Source organism: Phoxinus phoxinus (genome assembly GCF_949152265.1).
Source record: "Phoxinus phoxinus genome assembly, chromosome: 2".
Taxonomy (NCBI): domain Eukaryota; kingdom Metazoa; phylum Chordata; class Actinopteri; order Cypriniformes; family Leuciscidae; genus Phoxinus; species Phoxinus phoxinus.
The window spans coordinates 4094153-4115687 of record NC_136877.1 but is presented as its reverse complement, the minus strand read 5'-3'; the positions used below and the strand labels follow the sequence as shown (position 1 = coordinate 4115687).

Below are 21535 nucleotides of genomic sequence, written 5' to 3'. Positions count from 1 at the left end.
TAACCAGGCGCCTCCTGATATGGGCATGCAGCAACCTGCTCTCGCTGAAAGCAGCGCACGTGCCGGGACTCCTGAATGTAGGACCAGACAGACTGTCCAGGAACCACGTTCCGACAGGAGAATGGTCTTTGCACCCACAGACAGTACGGCTGCTGTGGAAGAAATTCGGCAGAGCGGATGTAGACCTGTTCGCGTCTCAGGAAAACGCTCACTGTCCAGAATTTTTCTCGAAAAGCAAGGATGCTCTGACCCACTCGTGGCCTCGTCGTCCTCTCTATGCTTTCCCCCCTGTCTCCCTCCTAACCCAGGTGGTGGAACGGATCAGGGAGGAAGGATGCTCAGTGCTGCTGATAGCGCCACTCTGGACGAGCCAGCCTTGGTTCCCAGTTGTGATGCAGTAAGCAAGCACCGCCCCGTGGCCAGTGCCTCTGAGGAAGGATCTCCTTTCTCAAGCCAATGGTTCGATTTGGCATCCTCACCCAGAGCTATGGTCCCTTCATGTGTGGGCCATCAACGGGTATCCGCTGACCTCCCACAGGGAGTGTTAAACACGATCACGCAGGCCAGAGCTCCATCTACGCGACGTCTCTATGCCTCTAAATGGTCGGTATTTTCTGGTTGGTGCACAGCTCGTGGCGTGTCACCCCCGGATTGCGGTGTGGCAGAGGTTCTCTCCTTCCTACAAGAGCTGCTGGATAAGGGCAGGTCCCCTTCCACGCTCAAAGTATATGTGGCGGCCATAGCAGCGTTCTCTGAAACCGCGCTTGGCCAGTCTATAGGAAGGAACGATTTAGTCATGCGGTTCCTCAGAGGAGCTAGGAGACTGAATCCTCCCAGACCTCCTACAGTTCCCTTATGGGACCTTTCTACGGTACTGGAAGCCATGAAAGGTCATCCCTTTGAGCCTTTACAGGAGATTGATCTCAAACACCTGTCGTTCAAGACGGTGTTTCTTCTGTCTCTCGCTTCAGTGAAGCGCATCGGGGACTTACACGCGCTCTCAGTGAGTGCTACGTGCTTGGAGTTTGGGCCTAATGACTTGAGGGTTATACTCAAACCTAAGCATGGCTATGTTCCTAAATCCCTAAACACACCGTTTAGGGCACAGGTCATTTCCCTGTCTGCCCTACCGGTCGCTGTGGAAGATGAGGACGAAAGTTTTCTCTGCCCGGTCAGGGCATTGAGAGCATGTGTGTTTCGCTCGTCTGTTTTCAGACAGACGGAGCAGCTTTTTGTTTCGTTTAGTGGGCGTTCTAAGGGACTAGCCATTACGAAACAGAGCCTATCCAGATGGATAGTGGACGCAATAGCTCTATTTTACACAACCAAGGGCATGCAATGCCCGTTGGGTGTTAGGGCGCACTCCACGAGAAGCATGGCTTCATCGTGGGCCTGGTCAAGTGGGATTGCCTTGCAAGATATCTGTATGGCGGCAGGCTGGGCCTCCCCGTCTACATTTATAAGGTTTTATAACCTAGAGGTTCCCGCTCTTCAAGCCAGGTTACTATCGGTCTAATATGGCCAAAAGGGGATAGACTGAAATTCAGTCTTGTTATATATGGCTATTATAAATAGCAGGGCTGCTCTAAGCCGCCTTTTTTTGGAAGATAGTGGCTGAATCCCTCTTCTTCCAGGATTCCCTGTGAGTCCCCTGGGTGATTATGCACTGTATGTACCCCGGCTGGTCGCCTTGGGTCTATGGTGTCGGATCCCAGCACGCACAACGTTTTACATTAAGTTCCCCAAAGCGTAGTTTACTAGGCAGTACGAGAGTATCTCTTGTAAGAGAACGTACTCGGTTACTAACATAACCTCGGTTCTCTCTAGAGAGAGGAACGAGTACTGCGTATCATGTCGTGCATGAACTCTGTTTTGCTTCACTGTTAAAAATCACAGAGTTAAGCCTGCGAGCGCAATTTATAGCCCTAAGCCATGCCCGTTTCAGCGGGACGTGACGTGGGAGGGCGCGAATTGCCCTAATTGGGTGTGACGTCACTCAAGTTCTCGCTCGATAGGCTTAAGCAGTTGCCAGCACAGCAGCCAATCGGCGCGCGAGCTGTCTCGCCTAGTCTGTATGCTGCGGCAACGCGTTTTACATTTATACAAAATTAAGGATAATTTTTGGCTTCAGTATTCTCGTGGAAAAGGATTTTCCCCAAAGCGTAGTTTCCTACGCAGTACTCGTTCCTCTCTCTAGAGAGAACCGAGGTTACGTTAGTAACCGAGTACGTTTTTATTTGAAATATGGTCTGACGACATAAGAAGTCAACTGGAAAAACGCTTGCAGTCTTCTCCTTTCCTGCCGGCGACAATCAAATGTTCGCACGACGAGGACGTTCATTTGGCGAATTTGAACTAGCCTTGCGTATAGTTGGTGCTGCAGGTAGTAATACCATGATAATAACAATATAGTTTCAACGATATGAGTCTGTTCATTCATTGTTGTCAAAGTTACCCGCCGATTTGACAACACGCTGACGTCAGACACACGTCCGTTTACAAACCAATCAATGTCGAAATGCAGCCCACATAGATGATGACGACAGGAGGCAAGCATGTCATGTGAAGTTCTTAAGTGCGCTCGCATAACTGCAGTGTAAAACCAAGCCAAAACTTAATCAAAACATGAACTTTTGTTCAGACCTTGGTGTGGACTTTTAGGTGTGAAAACGCCCTAAAAAACAAATACGCTGCAGAGTCTTTCCCGAAAACATCCGAGCTCGTGGAGGCGTGCCGTGCAGCGCTGCTGACAGCTTCCGTAACCTGAAGGAAGCACGTTGATGGGTGTTGCTCTTCCTCTCGCTCTGCTTGATGTCTGTGTACTGTGCGCACTCTTCCAGGAGGAGTGCACGTACAAGGAAGTCTGCCCTTTATTACGTCATACAGGGCCATATACCAAATATTATTATACAAATCCTGAAGGAGTGTATTTGGCACAGAAATACTCTGTCGTATACGTTCAACTCATAAACTTTGGCCATGTTTAGCATGAAAATCCAACTCTTTAACAGTGTAAATAAGTCAGAATGCATGCAATAGCATTAGATATCCCCTTTAAGTTACCCCAACTCCAAACAATTTGAATATATGATATATTAATTATTTTGAGATTTAACCGCATACCTTATAATTATAATTATAGATTTTTTTATTGTGTAATTAAGTTTTCCTCAGCAGCCTAAGCATACATAAACTTATAGAATTGTGCATAGAACAATTCATAAAGACAAACTCATTGCACTGGTTCCGCCAGTAGTGGGCGCTTGTGCAACATACTGTAGGCAATGATGTACATCCGAGTCCACAAAATGGAGGGAAGTTAGCGAGGGAAGGGCTTTAAAAAAAATAAACTGGTGTATCCTGTTTCTTGTTTTTGTTGTTAGTTGTAATTTTAGTTTGCATGATATGTTCTGTCACCTGTTGTTCACCCAGTGCTCATTGATTGTTCTCAGCTGTGTTTTGTTAACCTGATTATTTCTTGTAGCCCTCTTGTTTCCAGTGTTCAGGTATTTTTCTTGAATGGATGTTTTTTCTTCTGTCTGTATTCTTTTGTTAATATTGTTATTAAATAAATGTTTACCGGTAGCTGCAATTGAACCGGGGTATTCCAGAAAGCAGTTTATGCAGCATTTCTGGGTAAGTTTATGGATAAAAAATAAATGGATAACCTTAATTCTCAGATCTAAAAGCTTAGGTAACTCCGGGTGAATGTACAGTATATTTGAGTTCATTATATGGTCTTTCTTAATAAACTGCCAAAAAGGGAAAAGAAATTCTAATATTTTGTCAGTTTATTACTTTACATTTTTGTCACTCTACCTCTCTGTTTTTCAGGTACACACTGTTTCTTAAAGATTTCCTGGAGTCTGCAGAGCAGAATTACTTTGTTGGATTCCGTGTGCATTATTATGTGTTCACTGATCATCCAGAACATGTTCCTGCAGTGAAACTGAGAGAAGAACATAATCTGACGGTGTTGACAGTCCCTAGTTCTAACAGATGGCAGGATATCAGTTTGAGCAGGATGGCAAGACTGGAGAAACTGATTGAGAGTCGACTTTTCAATGAAGCCGACTATGTTTTCAGCCTTGATGTGGATTCAAAGTTTTATGGTCGCTGGGGGGTGGAGACTTTGAGTCGTCTGGTAGGTGTCATACATCCATGGTTTTATGGTAAACATCGTAAAAGATTCCCATATGAACGCCGACCAGAGTCTCAAGCTTTTATTCCTTCTGCTGAGGGTGATTATTATTATGGCGGGGCTGTGATCGGTGGCTTAGTGAAAGACGTATATCAACTTGCTAAAACCTGCCGAGAGAATCTGGACATTGATGCATCTAAATCCATTGAGGCAGCGTGGCAGGAGGAGTCTCATTTGAACAAGTACTTCCTTTATAATAAACCCAGTAAACTGCTTTCACCCGAGTATCTGTGGGATGACTTAAAATCTAAACCATGGGAGATCAAAATCAAGCGCTTCTCTCAAGTTCTCAAAAACTATAATGAAATTCGTCCAAACCCTTAGCAGCTGTTAATTGAAACATGCAAAAAACAAAACCTGCCAAATATTTTTTTTTAGGTTTTATTTTATAACATAAAAAAAACCTGGATGTTTTTAAAGGGGTGGTTGATTATCATTTCACATTTTTAACTTTAGTTAGTGTGTAATGTTGCTGTTTGAGCAGAAACAACATCTGCAAAGTTACGAAGCTCAAAGTTTAAAGCAAAGGGAGATATTTTCTTTTAAAGGTGCTGTATGTAGATTTTATACTAAAACAAATCCCTTTTTAATTGCCTGTGTGTGAAGGGGTTGTAATCTCACATTAAAACATACCTGTCAACACTCCCGTTTTCACCGGGACTTTCCCGTATTTCACACCCATCTCCCGCCCCCCTCCCGTTTTGTCCTTTCTCCCGTGAAACTCACATAATTTGTATTCCAATTTTTTCCAATTCCAATTGTATTCCATTTGTATCGTTATATGAATAATCACATCAATATATTATTCCAAGGTTGCCCAGTTGCCAGATCTTGTATGAAACCCATCCTACTCACGCAATCAACACATCATACACATTTCAACCCATTTGTGAGCTCAACCTGGCAACCTACAACTCAGTAGCGCTGTTGACGTGCGCAGATCGACGTTGGAAATTGAATAAAGCGATCACTGGTAGAAATGGGAGGAGAAGACTCCGTGGTAAATATTTCACGCAATTAACGCAGCATTCGTTTTTTCTGTCATCCTTTGGCTGGCGTTACATTATATGATGCACTTTTATTCTTGCAAATGCTTTTAAACCATTCAAGACAAATTGAGCGCCAGAATCGAGTTCTCTTTCGGCTTGAAGTTGACCGAACTAACACACAATTCTGCAAAAATGTCTGTTTTGTCGAGTATCCTCATAAGAGCAGGCTGAGCACTCTTAAATTAGTTAAATAGTTTTAAATGAACATAAAGAAGAGTTGTGAGAGAATGATGCGCGTGTGAGATCCGCGTCTCTCTCAGCGGCGGCTGCTCTTAAAGACACAGTAGCCAAAAGTTAATCAAAGAACACAGGGAACAGAGAAAAACACTCATTGCTCTTGACAAAAGAACATTTGTAACTTTAATAATGATTCATCTATGTATAATTTAACATTTATGCAGTGCAAACTGTTTGATAACTTTATAAAATTTCTGTATATTTCCTACCTTTTAGACAAATATTTAAAATATACTGTCTTTGTGGTTTCTACATTAATTTGGAGATTAAATGTGAAATTATGACATTATAAAATATATAAAAAGCATAAGGTTTCCCGTACAACTATATAGCTCGCTGTTTAACTACCATAGTATGATACATCTTTGGAGAAATCAACTAGCTAGTCACGACTGTTTCCCAAAACCGTATGTCGCAAAGTATCGTTCAACCACGTTGGTTTATGACGTCTCGCACGTGGTGGACTAATAACTTATTTTAATTAATCTGTTTGAGATCGAATTAACGCTAGATTTTGTCATATAAGTTACAGACATGGCATCTGAAGATTTCTCAGTTATTTTGCTTTATTACCAGACACGATACTTGGCTCGTTCTTACATAGTAGAGCACGTTCACACATGCGCAGTCTTCAGAAACGGTGCTTTAAATCTCTTGACAAACTAAAAGACGTAAATTACATTTGAATGTATTCGTACTGAATGTCAGCTTATTTTGCTAAAGATAAGGATTTATTCAGTCTACATCTCATGTAAACTAGAAACTATGCTTCTAACCACAGCTCGAGAGCTGTCGTTCCAACCACACAACTCTGCGATGCTGTTTGCGAACGTTCGATGGAACGATGGTTTCGGGAAACACCAAATCGTTGAACTATGCTGATAACGACGGAACTTGCAACCATAGTTGGCTAACGATGCTTTCGGGAAACGCACGCCTGGCCGGTACTCGAGCACGCGCTTGTAAACGTATATAAACATCACCGCTAGAGGCCGCTAAAATCTACATACTGCACCTTTAAAGAAATCGTTTTTTAAGGACTACAACAAATTGGCTGGTAGGGACTACACGGCATTCGTACCGGGTTAGTGACATCACCAACCCTAAAATTTACATAAACCCCGCCCCCGGGAATGTGATTTATAGATTATCATGACAAAATATGCTAATCAATGACTAGAAGATAACTACACAGAAGCTACATAAATTCATCAACTAACCATTCAGAAATATCCTGTTGAATTTAAAGTCTCTCCATTATTCTCTGACTCCAGTTTGAACATAAACATTAACATTTTCAGTGCATGTCTGTGTGAGGTAGCTGTTGAAGCACCGCCCCCTGCACCGACAGCAGCAGCTCATTTGCATTTAAAGGGACAGACACAAAAACGGTGCATTTTTGCTCACCCTCAAAAAGTCACAACTTTAACATGCTATATACAAATATCTGTGGTGTATTTTGAGCTAAAACTTCACATACACACTCATGACTACATCTTGTGAAAAGGGCATTATACCACTCCTTTAATGTTTAAAAAACACTCCGAAATAACATTTTCATAACATTTCCAAAATTATAGAATGAAATGTTTTCAAAGTTTAAAAATATTCAGAAATAATGTTTTCATAACTTAATGGGAATGTTAGAAAAACATTCTAAGAACATATTTTTGTTACTCCGGAATGTTGTTCTAAGAAAGTTTTCTCTCAATATTATGAGAATATCAGTGAAGTACAAATAACATCACAAAAACGTTCCAAGAACGTTGCACTAAGAACATTTTCACTCAACGTTACGAGAATGTATTGTAAGTATGAAAACATTATAAGACTTTTCAAAACCATTATTTTAGGAAAGTTTTTACTAACATTTACATAACATACATTACTCATATCAGCACTTGTGAAGGGGAAGGCAAAGAAAGGCACTTTGCAAAAATAGATAAATAAATAAACTGGTGAGAGATTTGCATGGTTTTTCATTTATATATATTTATATAAAAAAGCTGAACCTTATCTAACATCGGGAGTGATGTAATTCTTATTCCCAAATTACAAATATGTTTACTTTGCAGGAGATTGCTTCACATTTATTTTCATTTTTATCTCTATGGGTTTGGGTTACATCTTACGTCAGTATGGTCATATGTGTTCTGTCTATGATGTATGTGGAAGGAATGTTACTGTGATCCATTAAAGAGTATAAAGCTGAATCAAAAATTTAAATTCTGTCATTATTTTCTTTAATCTTATGTTGTTCCAAACCAAAGTCCCTGAAGCAGAGACCGTGAGAGGAAAGTGTCTTCACGTTCTGTTTTTGCTGAGGAAAACTATAGTGTGATGAGGGGTGAACGCAGCAAAAACTTTACAGTGGATGGAAAACTTATGAATGCGTTACGAAATAATAAGCCTTTGGCTGAAGGAAATGCAAAGTCACGCGTGTATAGTAGAGGGCGTCGCTCAAACAAACCTTTCAGCAAAACGGGAACCCAATGTACCCAATGTAAAATGCTGTGTTTTACACCCCTATATATCACGCACTTCACACCCCTAATCCTAACCAAGGGGTTTACAGTGCATAGCATATGCACAAAAAAAAAATGTTTGTCATTTAAATGGCATGAGAAATACAATTCGTGGAAGGCCTATAGGCACTTTCATGAGATCGTGTTGCTAGTCTGCTACTGGGCCGGCCCTCTTTCACATTTTAAAACCCAGTGTGGCCCTTGAGCCAAAAAGTTTGCCCACCCCTGCTCTAGACCTAATTCTATCACATGGAATAGATGTTGATGCCGTTGAAATACTGCAGCAGAGCGATGACATCTCAGATCATTATCTAGTCTCGTGTAAATTACATTTAGTCAAGGCTGCAAAGCCGACTCTGTGTATAAATATGTTAGACCTATCACTTCTGTCACTAAAGATTGCTTTATCAATAATCTTCCTAATCATTTTCATCATCTCAGCATCCCGGATAGCTTAGAAGAACTTGATATTGCAACAGAAACTTTTAACTCTCTCTTTTCCAGCACTTTAGACACAGTTGCTCCGCTGCGCTTAAAGAAGATTAAAGAACATAGTCCAACGCCGTGGCACAACGAGCACACTCAGGCCCTTAAGAGAGCAGCCAGAAAATGGAGCGCAACTGGAAGAAAACAAAACTAGAGGTGTTTCGGATTTCATGTAAGGAGAGCTCGATTGCTTAGAGAGGCTTTAAAAGCTGCTAGATCTGCTTATTTTTCAACCCTATTAGAAGAAAATAAACATAAATTTATTTGAAACAGTGGCTAAACTAACGAAAAAGAAAGCTTCAGACCCAGAAGTTTCCAAGCAACACCGCAGTAATGACTTTATGAACTTCTTCACTTATAAGATCGATAATATCAGGGACAAAATTATAACTATGCAACCGTCTAATACAGTATCGCATCAGGGAGTGCATTGTAGTCTCCCTGAGGGAAAATTTGATTCATTCATTGCTATAGGAGAGGAAGAATTTTGCAAACTCGTCAAATCATCTAAATCGACAACGTGTATGTTAGACCCTATACCGACTAAGCTGCTGAAAGAGATGCTTCCAGATGTCATAGATCCTCTTCTTAATATCACTAATTCATCTTTGTCTCTAGGATACGTACCAAAAACCTTTAAGCTAGCTATGATTAAACCGCTTGTTAAAAAAACGCAACTTGATCCTACAAAACTAGTCAATTACATGCCGATCTCGAATCTGCCTTTTCTGTCAAAGATATTAGAAAAAGCAGTATCCTCACAACTGTGTTCTTTTCTTGAAAGAAATGATATCTGCGAGGATTTACAGTCCGGATTTAGACCGTTCCATAGTACCGAGACAGCTCACGTTAGAGTCACAAATGATTTGCTCTTATCATCCGATCGTGGTTGTATCTCTCTATTAGTGTTACTTGATCTTGGTGCTGCATTTGACACCATTGACCACAACATCCTTTTAAATAGACTCGAACATTATGTTGGCATTAGTGGAATTGCACTAGCATGGTTTAAATCATACTTATCTGACCGTTATCAGTTTGTAGCAGTAAATGATGAGATGTCTTATCGATCACAAGTTCAGTATGGCGTACCACAAGGCTCAGTACTAGGACCGCTGCTGTTCACTCTGTACATGCTACCATTAGGAGATATCATTAGGAAACATGGAATTAGCTTTCACTGTTATGCCGACGATACTCAGCTGTATATTTCTTCAAAACCTAAAGAAACCTTCCAATTCACAAAATTAACGGAATGCATAGCTGACCAGGTTAGGTTCACAAAGTGACCATGGTAACTGACTCCGAGTATAAGTTACCTCTCTTTCAGAAACGGTCTTGACTTACTCTGCTTTCTCGGGTTTGATATACCTCCCATTCTGAAACGGAAAACCCAGAGTTTCCCTCATTTCAGGGTTAACAAACTAAGAGGGCTAAAAAACAAGAGGGCTAAATACACAAGGAATAATCATGTTAACAAAACACAGTTGAGAACAATCAAGGAGCACTGGGTGACAGGTAATATACTTACTTTCCAAGAGCGAAGACTGTAGTTGCTATGGTGATGTTTTGTTGTTTGTAGATTGAATCAATCAATGTGGGAACGAAAGTTCCTTCCCATACAACTGGGGCCAACCATGGTGCCACTGGAACACCTTTACCATCTGGGCTGTTTTAAATGAGGATATTCACATACATATGCATCAAATCCAAATAGTATTAAAAAAAATATATGTATAAAAAATAACTGTTTATGTTCTTACCCCTAGTTGTAAGAAAGAAAGAAAGAAAGAAAAAAATTCAGTTGTGACCAGTTGTGATGTTTTGTAATCATCTACACGCAAAGTTTGTTATTCCTCATTTTGTAACGTCAGTTGCAGATGATGTGTCTTACAGTGGGCTGAACTTGGATCGTATCTGTATTATTGTTAAAACTCTGCAGGGCATTACACCAAAACCAGATACCTATCAACAAAAAAAATTTAACGATAACTTTCAACGCTCTTTACAGTCTTGCCCTTTAATACCCCAGCAGCTTCCCACACACTTTAGTCCTATGTAGCCACTTTTTCTGAATATAATACCATTACATATATAACATTAGCACAAAATTAAAATAAAAGTCGATTGCAAAACAGAATTTTGGTAGTAAAAACAGAATGTTATGAATTTCAGGATGAACCCAATCGCAGACAGCTTGCAGAACACACAAGGTTTATTGATGACAAAAATGTGGAAAACAAAACCCACGAGGGGGCAAAACAGCACAAGTAAGGGAAATATAGACTAACAAGACTAAACTATAGACGAAGACTATGACATTAAACTACACAAAAACAAACAGCAAATACAATATCACAACTTCGCTAGACAGAACTCTTGACAGGTACTCACAGGTTAGTCTCATACAAAGTATGACATGAATGACAATGAACCGGCACAGGACAGCAAACACAAAGGGGATTAAATAGGGAGAAAGGGTTGAGTAACGAGACAACACAAGCACACAGCCCAAACACAAGGCCATGTGCTTGCACAAAACATGGGTCTATCATGATCCTGCCTCAAGACTTAAAGAAAGACAAGGACTAGATGGCAGAATCATGACACAGAATTTATGAAAAATTAAATCAGATTCCCTTTCCTTTCCTTTGTCAATTTACAAAGTGTTAAGACAATCTTCTAGATCAATAACTTCCTCAAATCCTAACAGTTTGTTGCAGTTTGAAAGTGGTAGTTAAAGAAGCTGCCACATAAACAAATCTTCTGCAAAATAAAGTTCAGTGACTGCCATTACATAAAATACAGCATGTAAAAACAAACAAAAACAAAACAAAATGCAATGTAAGCAATGACGTACATCCGAGTGAATGAGACGGAGGGAAGTTAGCGAGTGAAGGGCATGACAATTTTGGACTGGAACGCTGATGTACAATTTCTAAAACCGCATTTTCCATCTTAAAAATATCTCTATCAGTATCAAATGCAGAAAAGTTCATTCATGCATTCATGACCCCCAAGGCTAGATTACTGTAATGCCTTACTGGTCATTAGCGTAATCAAGCAAAAGTGTCCAATAACAGGAAAGAAGCAGAGATAAAATGCGTAGTATAAAGTGAGGACTTTTTTAAAATCACTTGGCCATGCTGACCGTGAGTTTGAACTTGCACTATAGTGTAGGCCATGAGAAAATGTATGCTTCTGAATGCACTTTTGTTGGCTATGTGTAAAGGCGGGCGTATGCGGTGCGATTTTTGCTGTTTTAAGTGTGTGATTTGAGCAAGTGTTTCAGTGAGTGCATTAAGAGTGGCAGTACTTACTTAAAGCAGGATCGTTGCTCTTTATATCTGAAACAGATATATGGTTAATAATGCTGAAGTACTGCATGGTGACAATACATTCCCCTATACTTCAGAAATAAGGAATTACAACGGTGGGCGAGCTTGTGCAAATCAAAACAGATATAAGAAAAAAAAAAGTATAAATGAAATGACTTGCAAAAAGTAAATGAAAAGACTTCAGAAAGTAGCGTAGGCCTATAGCAGACTGCAACAGGAGAGAGTCGATTTAGAGCTGTCTCTTTAACCAGATAATTGAATGCGATTATTATGGAGAAAAAAAAAACTTTTCATGTTAAAATCTTCCTTGCATCTGGTTTGGTCAGACAAAATGTTAAAAGAACCCGATCTGGTAAAATTGGAAAGTGGCGTGTACTGTAGAGTAAGAACCGCAGATTTAGCTTTTGACGTGAACGAGTTCGAGTCTCCCTTTCCCGGATCCCTTTCTTTTCCCTATATCCATCTCTTATCAGTTTGGAGAGGCATTTCATTTTAAATTAAAAATTACAGGTACTTAATAGACCTACAATATGATAATCTCTTTGTACTAAATAGCGTCTAGCACATCTAGAATAGCCTCTACCAACTTTAAATCTAAGAAAAGTTTCCATTGGCAAGAAAATGGAACTTACACTGCAGTTGAGAGTAATGTTTTGAATAATTGGACATATGAAATGATTTTAAATGACATTATCCTTTAAATATGAAACTAAAACCGCCAGTAGGTGGCGGCAAGTCACAGGCTTAATCATTCAAACGATTTGTTAAAATGGCTGATTTATTCAGGAACAGTGTTTTGCTCTGAGACCTCAAACCGTTTGGCTTTAGCTTAGTTTGGAACTATTTTCGTTGGCGAAATAGAGAAAACAAACTTACACAATATTAACTTCTTGTGTATTGATCTTTATAAAAAAACATGGAAAAAACAGCACTCTTGCTTGTGTGCTTAACTATAGCCTACGAATATTATATAAGACAAACAGGCCCCTGAACAGGTACACTTAATAATAATTCAATAATACTCAATAATAAACTCTCGTCACCAAGCAGCACATTTCTGCATATACCCATTTAAAATAAACAAATAAAAAAAAGAATAAAAAAAGAACAATCATGAAGAAATTAACCCAGGGTTACATCGTTCTAAAAGAAACAACTTAATGTTTTGCTTAACAAGTATAGCTTAATAAGTTTTAATAAATATTAAGTGTAGCTAAGTCATCTCAAAGTGATATTTAGTTTGACAACAGACTTTATTAGATTCTGCATTTAATGACACTAGTTGTAATAATGACAGACTATCTTTCGGACAGCATTTCCACACTTTTTTTCCATATCCTTTCCTGTAGTTGACAGAATGAAAAGGGGTTCCATCTGTAGGGCTGTGCAACGATTAATCACATCCAGAATATAAGTTTGTGTTTACATAATATATGTGTGTGTACTGTGTAGAATTATTTTGTATATATAAATACACACACATGCATGTATATATTTAAGAAACCTTTGTTATTTATTTATAAAATATTTATATTTATAAATTATGTATAAATATATATATACAGTTTACATCTTTGTGAGTTTATATTTTTTTATAAGCAACTTTGTATTTTTCAGTACAAACACGTGTGTGTGTGTGCATGTGTTAAAACCTTTTGCATGTCAAGTTTTTGAATGTCAAAAAAAATTAAGCTCAAAAAGCTGAATTTATTTTCATCATGTCTTGATAAATAGTTTATATACTTGGTTTCAAATTTAGTGTTTTTGGAAATTGTCTTTGTGCTGTTCAATGAACAATCTGCATTCCTTCTATATACAAGTTGTAGTAAAGTGACCCCTTCTGTTCAAAGTTGGATATTGCATGTAATATTGTTTAAGTCCTTATATGATGACATCACGAATGTGAGCCTTAGTTGCAAGGCAAGCCGTTTTGACTTTTATTAATTACCAGGATATGAATTCTTGATAACAATAATTTTCACTAGTTGAAATGATCATTCTTGATATCGGGAATTACATTTCCACTAGTAACAATGGCAATTTTTGATATCATTCACAAACTTCACCTCTGGGGACATCAAGGACTCGAAAAATTAGAATGTGGTGCAAAAGTTCATTTATTTCAGTAATTCAACTTAAAAGGTGAAACTAATATATTATATAGACTCATTACATGCAAAGTGAGATATTTCAAGCCTTTATTATTTTATAATTTTGATGATTATGGCGTACAGCTTATGAAAACCTTTTCACAATATTCTAATTTTGAATTTGGGGTTTTCATAAGCTGTAAGTCATAATCATCAAAATTATAAAATAATAAAGGCTTGAAATATCTCACTTTGCATGTAATGAGTACAATAATTCAAATAATTAATCAAAGACTTTATTCAGTATCGCCATCAAATCAATATGAGGAGTTCTACACACACACACACACACACACACACACACACACACACACACACACACACACACACACACACACACACACACACACAGCATTTAATATTAGAACTCTGTCCTGGGCCTTGTGTTTATCTCCATGTCAGTGTGTGAATCATATTTCAATATACATTTAAAGCCTCACTGTGTAACTTTTGGCCCTCTAGCAGTTGAAGAATAAATTAAGTGAAGATAATGGGTAGACGCTCAGTCTAGGTGCTAATTCTGGGTTCACTAGTTCACTAGTTCTAATTCACCAGGTTCACTCAGATGTGTCGGCCAGAACACCACTTAAGGCCAAATATTTGTATGAAATGAAGAGCTGAGAGAAAGTTTCTATTATTCTGTTTATTCTTTCCTTTTTTCTCAGAACTAACTGAGAAATATAAATATCATGTCCTGTTGGAACATCTTAAACTGCCTGAAGCTCAGATGATCGCGCAGTCTTGCCAGCATCACCTATATCCATATTCGGCAGCTATGCAAGCACTTCAATTACAGTATGGTCAGCCATATCAACTGGCTCAAAGTGAGATAGCAGCCATCCTCACATCACCAGATGTCAAGCCCAATGATAACCACAGCTTTCAGAGCTTTGCTTTGCGAGTTCATCTCCTTGTCAGCATGTGTAATAGATGGAAATAATGTGTTTTACTAGTAAGTCATAGCAAGCATTTGAGTAAGCAGTAGAGTAACAATTGATGGGTTAATATTAAGGTAATTTTGTCATTCTAATAGTTTAATGGTATATCATATATTATGGTTAGAGTTTTTATTGTTAGTTGCAGCAGTTATAGTACAGTACTTTTCTTATTTCTTATTTTTCATGTGCAAAATGTCATTCTAACAACAGCAGCCGTCTTATTCACACATCGTGAATAAGAGTGTTGTAGTTACTGGAGAGCTCCAGCAGGGAGCTTCCTCCCTTCAGTCATTACACACATGATCTGAGGAAAGTTTGTCTGTGCATCTTTCATTCAATTATCCCCCTTTTCAGGGCATTTACATTTGGAGGCACCGCTGGGATGAGAAAAGTGAGGTTGGTGTCCCGAGACAGAGGAAGAAACCACACTTCGATCATCTCATAAAAAATAACCCAGGCGGCAGAGAGTGCAGTCACGGTCGGAGTGAAAGCCTAGCCAAGGAAAGCGTGTATCCTGAGGTGCCGTGTCCACCAGGGAGCAGCAAAACCCACGGTAACAGGCAACACATCACGCCACAGCCCAGTTTGTAGCTCACCTGCCAAGATGGATCCAGAGGTTGAGAATTTGCGTTTTGAGGTTAAAGGAGCTCTTTTTCAACTCAATACAGATGGGTTAATGCAGATAAGTGACTTTCTTGAAATATCAGGAACAAACCGAGAAAAGATCACTGGGAAAACTCGTAATGCTCTAGTTTCCCATATTATCCAGTACATTGAAAATGAGGAAATAAGGCAACTCGAAGATGAAGGCATGTCAGATCTGTTGAGTCTCATGGACATGATAAAAACCCTGCAAGAAGCTAGTAAAAATGACACATCAGAACAAAGAAAGGATAATGAGGAGCAGGAGAAATTAAAGAAAGAGTTGGAGAAATTAAAACTCATGGTACAACAGAAAGAAAATGAAATGCAGGAACGGACTAATAGGAACACAAAGAGTGCAGTAAATAATGAAGTCACCCCAGTTCACGCACCCCAGACTCACGCAAACAGCCCGCCATGGCGAAAAGATTATAAAATCTCTGGTCAGATTGGCGAACCTGGACAAAAGGACAGGCTTACTTTCTCCAGCTTGGCTCATCAAATCGAGAATGGTCTCAGTAAAGGTTACCCTGAATTAGAAATAGTAGACGCCGTCATTAGAGCCATCGTACCCGGCCTGCAGCTGCGGAGCTATCTTGAAGGGAAAAGTGAGCTGTCTCTGCCAACCCTTAGAAGGATCCTACGCTCACACTACCAAGAGATGAGTGCAACTGAGCTATATAAGCAGCTGACCACAGAAGTTCAGAGCAATAGAGAGACTCCACAGAATTTTTTAATCAGAACTATGGACTTAAGGCAGAAAATATTGTTTGCATCACAGGAAGCTGAGTCTAGCCTCAAGTATGACCCCGCACTAGTGCAGAGCATGTTCATGCACACAGTACTCACAGGCCTAGAAAATGACAGCATCAAAACTGATCTCCAGCCTTACCTGTTGCAGCCGACTACTTCTGATGAGTTGCTCTTAGAGAGGCTAAACCTGGCATGCGCTAATGAGAAGGAGAGGCAAGATAAAAAGAGACTGACTGCTCCACAGCGACACACTGGTGTCCACGCGGTCCAGTCCAGTGATGCAAGTGGCGACAAAAAATGTGCAGCTCGACAAAACATTGCCACACTCCCTCCCGATGTTCTTTCAGACCTAAAGGAAATCAAAGCCGACATAATACTGTTGAAAGACCTCAAAGCAGAGATATCACAAATCAGAGAGTCCATTCATAAAACAGAAGCCGTACCAAAACTGTATCCTCCTGCTAGCAAAGAGATCGAATACAGTGCAGCCAACCACCCAGCTTATGCTTAGCCACAGTTCACGACCTGGAACAAAGAGAGTGCCACAGCTTTTCATCAGCCAAGTGGACCGGTGCAAGAGTACCAAACTGCTGGTGGCTCAAGACTGAAGACCGCAACAGCCCAGTTTCAGCAGAGGTTGGCACCACAAAGATATCCAATGCCACGCCCCAAACCAAGATGTGTTATGTGCCAGCGGCGAGGGGAGGAATACTGCGACCATTGCTACAGGTGTGGGAGTAGTGAACATTTTCGTGCAGGCTGCAAAGGATACAGAGGATCGCCCAGTGCTATTAGAGAAACACCTTTAAACGAAGAGTGGTTGCCCCCAAGGGACAGGGAGTGACCAGATCTGTCAGAGTGTCCCAAAAATGCACTAACTGTGGAGACCAAGAGAAACATCAGAAGTTCCAACGATGCTCATTGTGTAAAATAGCACTTTATTGTTCCATAGAATGTCAGGGTGATCACTGGCCAGCACATAAAGAAAACTGTAAACCACCCACACACCTTGAACCAAAAATGCAACAAACACATTCATGCAAGATGATGACTGACAAAAAAAGAAACATCCTGACAAAGGAACATTCGACAGTGACTGAACTGGTGGGAAAGAAATGTCTCCTCAACTGCTACCTACAGGGGAAGAGAATGTGCTCTGTGCTCTGGGATACCGGCTCACAGGTGTCTGCAATTGATGAGGTATGGAAAGCTGAAAATTTCCCTGCCATCAGACTGAGAGACATAGCCGAGATAATTGATCCAGATGATCCCTTGCAGATTGAGGCAGCCAATGGTACAGAGATGCCTAATGTGGGATGGGTAGAAGTGACTTTTAAGTTAGCAGCAGGCGCTGAGGAGTTCCATGTCCCCATACTTGTTATGAAAGGCAGCCAACAGCCCCGTCCCATTATTGGCTTCAATGTCATTGAACGTGTAGTCATTAACAGTCAGAAAAACTATACAAATGACACAGAGGAAGAAAAATTGATAAATACTGTGAAAATGGCTTTTCCTGACCTAAAGAAAAAGACAGCTAAGGCATTCATTAAAGCAGTGAGCGTTGAGCGAACAAGTGAGTACCTAGTGAGAACAGTCAGTCAGAGAATGAGTATACCTAGTCATAGCGCTGTCCAAGTAAATTGTAGGATAAATGTGAAACCCTTTAATGTAGACACAACATTGAGCCCAGTGACGATCCCCAGTGGCCAGAGGGACTTGAATTTTGTGACACACTTGTCCAGATGAGGAAAGGGGCACATCCAAACATTATCCTGAGTTTACAGAATGCCACTGACCATGACATTACATTAACAGGAAGAGTAGTTATCGGTACAGCACAGTCAGTCACATCTGTATATCCACTCAATACTATTAAGGAAACACACTCACCTGTTGATGTAAACAACATTCAGGCCCAGCACACCAAAGACCAGGAGACAAGTACAGAGCTCTGGGATCCCCCTATCGATCTCAGCCAACTAGACGAAAATCAGAGGAAGGTGGTTCGGGAGATGCTGAGGGAGGAGTCAAACTCTTTTGCCAGATCAGATAGTGACATAGGCTGTATTGAGAAGCTCCATTTGAAAATCTCATTGAAAGATCCTGAGCCTGTAGCACGAACCTACATGTCAGTCCCTAAGCCTTTATATGAGGAAATAAAGGACTATTTAACAGATTTGATTGCACAAGGGTGGATTGAGAAATCCCACTCATCCTACTCTTCACTCATTGTTTGTGTAAGGAAGAAATGTGGCTCTTTACGATTGTGCATAGACTACAGGGAGTTAAATCGGAAGACCCACCCTGACAGACAGCCAATACCCAGAGTCCAGGATATCATGGATGGCCTCGGGGGAAACACCATGTTCTCACTGTTAGACCAGGGAAAGGCCTATCATCAGGGGTTCATGGCAAAAGACAGCAGGCACCTAACAGCTTTTGTGACACCCTGGGGCCTGTACGAATGGACCAGGATCCCATTCGGGCTCATGAATGCTCCAGCTGCTTTCCAACGCTGCATGGAGGACTGTCTGGAAGGCATTTGAGACAAAATATGTGTCCCATATTTGGATGATACCTTAGTGTTCAGCAAAACATTTGAAAGCCATGTCAGTGATGTAAGAACGGTATTGCAGAGATTAAGACAGTACGGCATCAAATTAAAACCAAGCAAATGTGAGTTATTTAAAGCTGAAATCCGCTACCTTGGGAGAATAGTATCAGCAGGAGGGAACAAAATTTATCCTGCTGACACTGCTGCCATTCGAGTCTTAAAAGAAAAAAAAACCCAGAACAGTTGGCGAGTTAAGACAGATTATGGGACTGTTGAGCTATTATCGCCAGTACATAAAATACTTTTCTCGCATTGCTAGCCCCCTGTATGAGTTAACCAAGGGATCTGAGCACATGGAAAACCCACAACCTAAGGGAAGGAAGTTGCAGAGAAAGGGAAATGCAAAAGTGGTGCCATCTCACACACCAATTGAATGGACAGACTCACACAAAGAAATTATTGAGCGACTGATAGACTGCCTGGTCCAACCACCTGTCCTGGCATTCCCCGATTTTTCCCAGCCATTTGTACTTCACACAGACGCATCTAATAAGGGACTCGGAGCTGTGCTCTATCAGAAACAAGATGGAAAGCTGCGTGTTATAGCATACGGTTCCCGGACACTGTCAGTGTCAGAAAAACTATCATCTCCATTCAGGTAAACTGGAATTCCTCGCTCTTAAGTGGGCAATTACAGAAAGATTCCGTGACTATTTGTTCTACGCCCCTTTTTTCACAGTTTACAGTGACAACAACCCTTTGACTTATGTGTTGTCCACTGCTAAGTTGAATGCTACAGGAAGTAGATGGGTAGCAGAATTAGCGGACTTCAACTTTACCATCAAATATCGCCCCGGCAAAGAGAACATTGATGCCGATAGTTTGTCTAGGATGCCAATCGATGTTGAAAAACTGATGAATGAGTGCACAGAAGAAATGTCTTATGATGCAGTGGGAACAACTGCTCAGGCAGTAGAAACACAGCCAGAGTCAAATGCCTCATGGTCGATGGCCATCTCTGTTAAGAGTTTGTTCGAAGCTCAAGGTGCATCAGTTGTCTCATTAACATCAGCACAGATACAACAGGATCAGAGAGATGACTCGCATATTGGACCAGTTTTGCAGTGCAAGTTGTCTGGAGTGAGGCCCATGCGTCAGGAACTGAGAAAACTCAAGGCACAGAGTTGTTGTTTCCTCCGAGAATGGGAAAAACTGGAAGTAGACGAAAATGGAGTCCTGTGGAGAAGAACAGCCCACAGGAAACAACTGGTATTGCCTGAAAAACACAAAGTCACAGCACTAAAAGAGCTGCATAATCAGATGGGACACCAAGGCACTGACAGAACAGTATCACTGATAAGAGACCGCTTTTTCTGGCCATACATGCAGCGTGAAATAGAGCAACATGTAATGAGCTGTGCCTGCCTGAAAAAAAAAAAACCTAGCCGTGAAACAAGGGCCCCTTTAACAAACATTGTCACTACCCAGCCATTTGAACTTGTGTCAGTAGATTTCCTCCATCTAGATAAGTGCAAAGGCGGCTACGAATATATACTAGTACTTGTAGATAATTTTACACGTTTTGCACAGGCGTACCCGACAACATCAAAATCTGGGAAGACAGTGGCTGACAAAATATTTAACGATTATGCTCTGAAATTCGGGTTCCCAGCACGTATTCACCATGATCAGGGAGGTGAGTTTGAGAATCAACTCTTTTCATAGTTGAGCAAATACTGCAGTGTAGCTGGATCGAGGACGACCCCTTACCACCCACAGGGGAATGGTCAAGTAGAACGCTTTAATCGAACATTAATACAGATGCTCAAGACTCTCGCAGACAAAGACAAGATGAACTGTAAAGACTCTCTGAATAAGCTCATATTTGCTTATAACTGCACACGTACAGAGGTAACAGGCTTTTCCCCATTTGATCTATTGTACGGCCGCTCTCCAAGATTACCTATTGACATGTTGTTCAGTTTGCCCACAGAAGATGGAAGTTGCAGCCAGCGTGAATATGTTGAAACATGGAAGCAAGGAATGCAGGAGGCATATGCTATTGCAAGGGATAATGCACACAAATCTGCTCAGCGGAACAAGAGGATGTATGATACTAAGGTGAGGAGTTCAGTGTTATGCCCAGGAGACCGTGTGTTAATCCGAAACATGACCCCTCGTTGGTGGAACTGGCAAATTAAGGAATCACTGGGAAGACATCATCCATACTGTAGTCCGTCAAGTGGGAGGGGATGTTCCCATTTATGAGCTGAGACCTGAACAGGGAAAAAGAAAAACCAGGATCCTGCACCGAAACCTCCTTTTACCATGCGATAATTTACCACTGGAAGTTGAGGTACGCCCACCTGTGAAATCAAAAGGGAAAACTGCAGTGGTTGAGAAACTCAGAGAGGACTCAGAGGAGGAGGAGGATGATGATGAGGAGTACTATTTTGTGCCACCTCAGATCTTTGCTCACCCACCAGAATCAGTGAGAGGGACTCCTGTCATGGCAGCTGATGTGATTCAACCAGACCTAAATGAACACGCAGCAGAGCAACCTCAAATAAAACACAGTGATGATAACCCAAAAGACACCCAGGATGTCCAGGAAAACATTGCTCTCCAGACGGGGGAGGAAACATCACTGCCCTTGGTGGAT

The 21535-nt window shown here is 40.7% G+C and overlaps 1 protein-coding gene across 2 annotated transcripts in view; it reads left to right on the top strand.

The window, feature by feature from the left end:
• Positions 1–7702, top strand: part of LOC306990995 (globoside alpha-1,3-N-acetylgalactosaminyltransferase 1-like) — a 33371-nt gene extending 25669 nt beyond the window's left edge. For both annotated transcript variants that reach the window (XM_079598392.1, XM_079598393.1), the window contains one exon: positions 3835–7702. In XM_079598392.1, coding sequence (XP_079454518.1) covers positions 3835–4525 — 691 coding nt within the window. In that variant the 3' untranslated portion in view covers positions 4526–7702. The remainder of the gene's footprint in view (positions 1–3834) is intronic.
• The last annotated feature ends 13833 nt before the right edge of the window (positions 7703–21535 follow it).